This window comes from Buceros rhinoceros, unplaced genomic scaffold, assembly GCF_000710305.1.
Source record: "Buceros rhinoceros silvestris isolate BGI_N320 unplaced genomic scaffold, ASM71030v1 scaffold12648, whole genome shotgun sequence".
Taxonomy (NCBI): Eukaryota; Metazoa; Chordata; class Aves; order Bucerotiformes; family Bucerotidae; genus Buceros; species Buceros rhinoceros.
The window spans coordinates 39,595-49,006 of NW_010425185.1; the positions used below are offsets into that span (position 1 = coordinate 39,595).

Below are 9,412 nucleotides of genomic sequence, written 5' to 3' on the forward strand. Positions count from 1 at the left end.
ATTTGGTCTTCTGAAATTAACTGTATGCAGACCTCATAAAGGAAGCATTCAGAGAACCCTGATATCCACAAAAAAAAATCAAACATACAAATCAAGAGGTCTCTGTGGAGAGGTAAAAGATCTTGTTTGAAATCTGCCCCAGAAGCTTCCAACAACCTAAATCATAATTATAATAATTAGATGCTTCTTGCAAGGCAACATTATCTAATTAATTTGGCTTAATAGATTTTCATGCAGCAATCAGAAACAACTGCAGGACTGAAATTTAGTTTAGTAAAAACAATAATTATTACAGTTAATAATCACAAGTAACCTAACTTAATGTGAGATTTGTTACGGTACAGCATCATCCCTACCAACCAATTTTTTATTAATATCCTTGTCCTCCCTTTTGGCACTGTGCATCCATATCTTCAGTATCAATTTACGGTATAATGTACAATTATTAGTGAATTATATCAGTAGCTAAATAATAAGGAATTATGTGACATAGAGGATGTAGAAAATGCATATTTCTAGTTTATGGGAAAATGAAAAGCAGGGAGTTACATGTTGCTTGGTGGAGAACAAGTAGTTATGGTACAGTTTCATAGGCTTATCTTCTTTAAAACTGTCTCACTCACTAATTGAATGAGGTAGTTTATCTTCCAGTAAGCTTACGGTGATATTGGGATTTATTTTGTCTGTATTTGAATAATCAGTTGAAACAAGACATAAATAGAGATTAGATACCAGTCATATCATGCCTGAGACAGGCGTTGAAGACAGATGTTCAGAATGCCCTTTTGGAAACTCCAGTTTCTCTTCACTGCCTATAGAGGAAGTGGAGATGAAAGGCACAGACTGGATGCAAACTTTTAGATAACTAAAGCTCATGAGATGAATCGAATGCTAAATGCTGTTAAAATACGAGAAGTTCTGAGTGATAGAAAGATTGTAGTCTTACATGTCCTGAAACCCAAAGGTTCATAGTAGCAAAAAGAAGATGAAAAAATGAAGCAAAGCACAGGCAACAACTGTTTTTAAAAGAAAAGTTGTCTCACTTTTAGATTTGACCTTTGGAAATAGTCCCTTGTTTTAATTCTCTCCACCATGCAGAATGACCATTTGATTCCTAACAAAATGATTTAAGTATGTTTTCTGTCATTAAAAGAAGAGTACCAGACACTCGTCTTGAGATAGGAATCCATTCAAAATACAAAAATTCAGTTTTGATCGGGCAGAGCAGGACCGACTCTCACTGGAGGTCTCCAGCCTGAAAGAGAGGGCTTTCTACTGTGTTAATCTGGAGCAATCCTTATTGTTTTAAACTGGATGAAAAAAACTCATGGCTTTTCATAAGAATTGATGCACCAATGTTCAGTTACTTGCTACCACTCTGAATTACAAGCTTCCACAAGAATACATTAAATTACATGGAAGATATAAGTAAGTGATAAATAGTATCACACCATACATTGCTATGGTTTGGCCTACTTCACATATTGCCATGTCCAGTACTAACTGTATAAAGGAAAGTATCCAAATTATTGAACATAATAATAAAAGCTTGCTACTGCAACCTGAACTAATAATTACATACTGTATTTCTACAGTTACATAATGTTTGCCAACCCTGAAAACAATAAACGATCTATTCCATGAGCAGTAGGTGACAGATTTCCTAAAGATATTTCTCACTCTCCTTCATCCTCCCAACTTCATATTCCAATAATTTGAGCTCTCCCTGACCAGGTCCCGTAAATTAGGCATTACCCATCAAGAGGCCATATCCTGCAGTTACAGTAGGGTCACATATGTGCTGACTGGTGAATCAGTACACACATGGTGATAACCAAGTGAGCGGCTGCCAAATAGAAAGATTTTATAGTCCCCAAGTTTCAGCTCCCACCAGAGGAACACTCATTCCTGTCTTTCCTCTCCCCGGACTTAAATATTCAATAGTCTTGCAGGGATGCAGTTATCCTTGAGACGTTTATATCTCTGTCAAATTTGGCAGAAATCAGACAATGGGCTTAAAAGTTATTAGGGAAGAACCAATAGATAAGTAAACAAGATAAATGGAACAACCTGTCCCCTTAGGGAATCATGATAAAATCCACGAAATAATCCCATAAGTAAAGTAAGGGATATGTACAAGAGTATTACTCAGACTGCTGTGCCATTAACTCACATAGTGCTTTTCCTGACTTTAGAAAAGGTGTATTTCTACACATACTTTGTTATACTACTGTAAAAGGTGAAGGTGGCCATACAGCCATCACACCATTCTCTCTATGAAAATTGGAAACTATCATTTAGTATCAAGAATGTACTACTTTAGTTTTCAACCTGTGTTTTACTTCCAGACCCCTAAAAACCTCCAGTGTATAGGAAGACCTCCATGTATCAAATTTAAGCTAATTCATAACAGAGGTACCTTTCCTAGTTATTTGTAGAAATTTTGGGTATACTTTGGAGAAAACAGTTCAAAGTCTAGAAGTTGTACACCACTGTGCAGAATGCAAAATTAGTTCCTGCAAAACTAATCACTGACAAAATTTAAAAGAAATGTGCAGCTTTCAGTAGAACAGGCTAAGTTTAGTATCCTAATGCTAGATGTAGATACTGAAATAACATGACCTGGTTTTTAAAAGAGCTTTTTGCAGAGTGTGCTATAACTTTAAGTTGCTGCTTTTGAAAATACTGATAGAATTTGTGGATCTTTGCAAAACTTAGTCACTTTCAAATGGAATCATTCTCCAATTAAGACAATTATTTTCGAAAGTGTCTTTTAAACAGGTCACATGCTTACAGTGAAGATGCATACACCACCTTCACTGACTAAGCTTTGTGTAAACTTTAAATGCTACCTGCAAATAGCCGTCTTCTACTCATATGGGAAAGTTTCCATTAAGTTTTATGTCTTAATAGGTATGCATGTACTAGTGCCCTCTACAGTAAAGAGGTAGATGGCTCAAAATAGTCATCCATGTGTTCCAGTAGTTCCATAAAACCAGACTTACTCTTGTTCATTGACTAAAGAGCTAAAGGTTGCAACCATTATTCCTAGTGTTGTATGTGTGAAACACTCAGGTCAGCTATGATGTCCTTATGAGAACCTGTATATAATTTTACATTTGCTTTGATAATTGTATATATGAGTTTCTAGAGACTTCTGCTCTTCCACTATATACTGTAATTTGCCATCTTGACACTACTGTCCTGTTGTTGGGATGATTGATCTTCTAACATTTACTTCTTTTTCTTTCAGTAGAAATATCTAGCATAAAAATGGCAATATTTTTTCTTTTATTAACTTTCTGGAGGTTTCAATGCTGCTCATGATTTGCTCAGTCCACAGGATTGAAAATTATCTGTTCTTGTCTAAGTTAGGAACTCGGTGTCTTGGCTTTGTCACTTTTAACTAATGACAAGCTTAATGATACTGACAGTTCCAGTTTATTACTTCAACAAGTCTCCTAATCTGACAAAGCAGGATTCAATGACATCTAACAAATTTAAGGAGTATCTGGTTTGGATATTGAGTCAGAAAGACATACTCATTCATAGTTCTAAGCTCTCACCCAGAAACCATGAATGCTAGATCATATTTTTGTTTTGTTTTTAAAGGAAAAAGTGAGATCCTTATGTTACTACATAAAGAATAATGCAGAGAGGTTTCACAAAACAAGGAGTCTCACAAGCTTCACTGCACCTTGCTGTCATTTGAAAACTGTGCATTGTTTTTGATGTCTTATATTTTAAAAGTAGTAGGAGTACTGACTTCAGTGGGCTCAGCAAGACATAATAATGCCAAATGAAAAGCTTATGGGTAACTCTTTGTGATGAAAAATGACTGGAGGGTTCAAGCAATCTGCTCATTGAATTTCACTTACAGGTTTACCAGACTGCAGGGTTCAAGCAAACTATGCATTTGAACTTCACTTACAGGTTTATTAGGCCACTATTGCAGGTTTTCATGGATACACTGGAATAATGCACTATTAATACTCAAAAGCAAGAATATGCTATAATAACCTAAAATGAACTGAAGATTACATGTACATTAATCACTCATGTTCATGAACTTACGACATGCTAAATATTCACTCACCCCTCCAAGTAAGAGTTCTGAATCCCAGAAGAGTGACCTTGGCGGGCCCTGGCCAAGGGGGAAGGGTCTCCATACACTTCCAATTTTCCTACCCAAAACACATGTTTTTTACCCCCATGATATTTGGCAGGGCTGTGCCTGAGAGGATGATACTATCTGGAATGTTTGTCTTTGGTGGTGTGATGGCCCTTATCCTTCTGTGAGCAAGATTTAACCGGCACTACTTCTTTTGCTAATTTGGTGATGTCTAAAACCAAATAGTGGTTGAATGGGGCTCAGGACATTTGTTCAGGAATTTCAAGGCTCCACTTTGTTTCTGTTGTTAGTATGATGCAGTACTCAGACAACCACGGGCTAAGCCCCTTCTGCAGCCTCCCCAAACCCATCTCTGTACAGATAAGGCAAAGCATGAGAAGAAGCTGAGTCAAATTAATGAGCCCCTGCATTTTGCCTTGTTCAGCCACTTGGTACACTCTTCCAGATTCGCTTGCTTAGTTCTTTGGTTAATTATTCTACTTCTTTTTATATATGGAAAATAAATATAACTTATTAACATTACTTCTCTCTCTTTTAGTCTTTTGAAAGAAAAGGCCACATATCAACCCCTGTGCATAAAAAACATTAGCTTCTATTGGAAGCCATGTGCGATTGACCAAAGAAGCAAAAGAGAAAGAACAAAGCTGTTGAATAGACAAAGCATCACACTGTTATTGGGCAAGTGAGAAACAAATGCACAGAGAAATATATAACTGTAGGGATGATAAATAATCAAATCCTTAGTGAAACTACAGTTGTTTTATTCAACAGCACTCAGCCCTCAAGAGATTATATTCTGAGTTTTTATGCATTATTTCCAGATGACCTACTACCTTATTAGGCAGTATGCTATTGCACAATTCATTGTGCTATAGGTAATTATTTAATAGCACAGATATTCTTGAGCCTACTGCAGGCTATTTTTCATTCTTAGCTGACTTTGTTTATATGCTACAATAGTTATGAACTACGCATGTTATTTATGAGTGTCCTTGAATTGTTAATTTGATGTTTTGAAAAACACACATTTGCTCTTTGCATGTCGTTGTCTCTGAACAACCTTTCTTCTTCCTCTTCCTGCAGGCAGGTAAAAGGTTTCTTTCACTAACTATCTATGTTACAAACGGGGGCTGTACCAGCATTGCCTACAGCCAGTTTTCTATCTTTATTTGAAAGGTAGGTGAGGCTGGAATCCTACCTTGATATGCCTCACACTCAACATGCTGCTTAATCCTGGATTACTCCTCAATGATTACTTCTCCAGAGTAATAATTACTTCTCCAGAGTCACGATTACTCCTTCAGAGTCATGATTACTCCGGAGAAAATGCTCCTTACTTCAGGAGAGGAAGCACTGGGAAGGGAACTCTTCCCGTACAAAGACCACAGAGAAATTAGTATAATGCGACTACAATTATTTCAACAAGTTCTGCATAAGATTCTTCAACAGAGCCTCTTAAAGTAACAAAGAAATAAAGTTATGATCCTTGCATGGATAAATAATTTATTAGAAGATCAGAGAAGGAGGAAAGGGGTAAATGACCAATTTTCCAGGTGGATGGAGATCACTGGTAGAGACACGTGGAGGTAATCCACCTAGGCTAAGGACTTTGTTGCTTAACATATTCACAAATTATCTGGAAATAGAGGGTTGGAAGTCAAGTGACGGGTTCAAAAAGCAACTATATTCATGAAGGCAAATCTATGAATCCATGACTACTACTGCAAACACATCATCTTCTGGTCACAAATCCACAAATCATCATGATAAAAAAATATATGGAGAAAGTATGATGACATTCTTTGTTAATAATCCACAGTCTTGGGCAGAATAATGGACTAGTTGAGCTTTTGGACAAATCCAAATATGGCCACTCTAGTACCAGCAGGAGCTAACTGCTTATTTCTTCTAGAAAATAATTACTATAAAGTCTACAGGTAAACTCTAGTGTTTCCCAGTTTTTTAAGGAAACTGTGTCTACAGATGTGTCAGCTTCCAGGAGGGAATAGGTCTTCAAATGCGTTGCACTGAAACTTGTCAGGAAATACTAAAATACACAGAAATATCCAGCAGATTTCCTGACTCTGGAGTGATATGTTATTTGTGTTTCCATTAAGACAGGTGGTCATTAGATCTATTGTATATAACTCCACAATTTTTTAAAACATTTACCTTCAAAGATTTTTAAATTTTTTTTTTTAGCATTAGAATGCTCATTAGAATTTGTTGACTGGCACCTCCTTGCTATAGAAGGGACAATGAATCATATAAACACTCTACTGCTGTTGTTATACTCCGTGCAAATATCCAGGTCAAATATATTTTATACAGTTGTTCTTTCAGGACCTTGGAGAAAGGAGCTCAGAAATTAATTTTATTTATTTGTTCAGCATCACCAATTTCTTTGGTGATTAAGAAAGAAAAATAGTAGCTTGCATTATCTCCGAGTCATGCTGACAGAAGCCGCTGACACAAGCCGCTGACACACACAGCCCTGGAGTTTCACCCTCTGTCCTGGCTGGTTTTCTCCAGGAGAATCCTCTGCCTCCCGGGGGCAGGCTGGCCTCTCTTTCCTGTGACGGGAGCCCTCCGGTGAGGTTTCACAGTGCTGTAATCAACCAGGGATTCAATAGCTCTTCCAACATCGGGTTGTGAGTCAGCATCTGCTACTGGACTCGCAAAACCTACGTAGGGATCTACCAAAGGCAAAATTCTACAAAGCTGGCGAAGCCATGTCTGTTCTCAGGACCTCTCACAACAAGCATGCACATCTTTAACAGACTTCAATACTGTTGGCGATCCATCTTGTAAACTGGCTCAGCTGTCGAGGCGGGCTTTCTAAAGGCACTTGCCTACCTTTTGGCTCTGTGGGAAACCACAGTCATTCTCTTCTATTTTCCTTATGTGGCCATAAACTTAAAATACTCCATTTGCTCCTGTTTCTCCAAGTTTCTGAAGTCCTAGCCAATAAACCACAGTAAAACTAAAGGTCATCCTCCAGATCAGCACACATGAAGTGCAAGGCAGTGGTTTCAGTAGTGAATTCTTTCCTGAAACGTTATTTCTCAGGTACAGTACCAAAAGAACAGAGCATTTGAATGAGCAGAGATGATTTTTTTTTTTTTTTTTTTTTTTTTTTTTTTTTTTTTTTTTTTTTGTTACTGGATATTGATGGAAACCATCTGACAATGAAATGTCTTCTGGTGTGAAACACAGTTCATATGTATCACAGTAATCTAGTCCTTAAAGGGGACACACTTAACACCTTGAAATGGCAATACACATTTCTTATTAATCTAGTAGAGGCAAAATTAAGAAGTTTTCAATCTTACTAGGCATTATAAGGTGTTTTCATTGAAGTATTTTAAAATAAGCTATTCTGTTCGTATCTAGATCACAAACAGGAATGAAATTGAAACACAGATTTAAAATAAAATTTATGAAACATGACCACCAATAAATGCAAATCTAGCAAACTTACAGTTATTACTTGGAATAAGTAAATCACATTGACATTAGAGTTTTCCATGCAGCCTAACTACCTTCAGAATTTTGCCTTTTATTCTATCAGGCTGGTAAATCCATTAATGTCTCAGCTCAGAACATGCAGCACTCATTTCCTAATCACAAGCTCAATGGTATTCATTTAGCAATCTGAACAAAAGCAGTCTGATGTATAGAGGTCACTTCTGCATGAATTTAGTACCATCTACAAAGGCCTGGCACTTTGGAAAGATCAAACCATGTTTATTTGAACAGCTGAGTTTTATGGGGACCTTGTCAGGAAAATTAGGGCACAAAGTCTGATCATTCTCTCATATATGTTAAGTCTCATATATGTTAAGTCTCACACAGATGTAATTTCTCTGTACTCCAAACTTGCTCATAATTAACATAAAATTATAAGGCAGCCTAACATTTATTACAGTACAGGTTCATAGTAATAAAAAGTTGTGACCCATAATGCAGAATCATGATGGAGGGTTTTTTTGAGCACTTGGCTGACAGAGCAGGAAAAAAAAAGTAAATAAAGCTTCTGTCTTCATTAAGACAGCTTCCATATATAGGTCACCAGAACTAAATAAGTAAAAAGTGACAGCTGAGAATATTGTATATGCAGTACTGCCACTGTAAGGCTAAGCCAACACCACGAAAACACAGAACTCTGACACATCTTGTATCCACTTTCTATCACACTTGTACATTCCAGTTACTGAAAAGATACTTCCAAAAATTTCACTTCTGCCAGTAACAAGCCTTTAAAACGCCACACTGGTGACTATATTTACTGACACTCAGTAATCTCCATACCAAATACAATCACTTTTACACTAGCAATACCATCCAGTGTTGCAGACTGACCTATCCCCCCACTGCTTACCTTCTCCTGGAAAGCTTTAGAAAGAGATGGCAGGAGAGGTGAAGACACAGGATCCAGGTCAGGCACAGGACGGAAGACAGAAAGGACGACTCATGTTTTGTTGCATACATTTTGCAGAGGGAAACACAATTAAAGCTTTGTCATGGATTCTGGTGGCAGGGATTCTGTCCAGATTATCCTGTCAAGTAAGGCTGAATTATTTCTACTGTCAGTTTTCAGGAGTGATCTGTGGTTTAAAGAGGCGCATAGATGAGCTGGTTGCGTGTTTAAGCTAGTCCTCTGTACTAAATGTCTGCCTTCAGGACTCCTGTGGAGCAGTCTTTTTGGTTCTTTAATGTAAACAGCTATTTTTCTTCCCTGGCACAGCAGCAACATACCAAATCTTTCAATACAGTGAAATTTTCCTGTCAGACTTGGTTTCCCAGATAACTCATTGCCTACCCCACCACCCCCCGCCCCATTTTTTTCAAAAAAATCCTTTTTCTGCTCTACTACAAATAAAGGACTCTTACACTACAGGAACGTGCAAACGTCCTGGGATTCCAGACACTTTCTTAACAGCCTTTTTGCAGTGGTGCAGTAAAGGCCGAGCAGCGCAGCTGTCAGCGCTGGTGGCAGGGGCTGCTGCATCAGCACAGCTCCTTGGTTTTGCCGCGGAAACGTCCGCGGCAAACGTCCGTTTGTGTAGGAATAACTGCGCTGAGCATGAGGCCCGTTCACTGAACCTTTGGCCGCCCCAGGGGTGGCCGGCACCACCGGAGGCCTGGCTGTTCCGGAGGAGCGGCGGTGCGGGCGTGCTGGTGCGTTAATGCATTGGGATTAATTACTTATGACCCGGCGGTCCGACGACTCAGCATGGAGCTGCCGCGGCGGCAGATGTTTCCCTGGGGTTCGAGGAT

At 38.2% G+C, this 9,412-nt stretch overlaps 1 protein-coding gene across 1 annotated transcript in view; it reads right to left on the reverse strand.

Moving 5' to 3' along the window:
- The window catches only part of LOC104497766 (chromosome unknown open reading frame, human C7orf72), a 23,760-nt gene extending 16,743 nt beyond the window's left edge, over positions 1-7,017 (reverse strand). Inside the window, 3 exon segments of the mRNA XM_010141046.1 lie at positions 89-156; positions 6,623-6,844; positions 6,847-7,017. Coding sequence (XP_010139348.1) covers positions 89-156; positions 6,623-6,844; positions 6,847-7,017 — 461 coding nt within the window.
- Between the last annotated feature and the right edge of the window lie 2,395 nt (positions 7,018-9,412).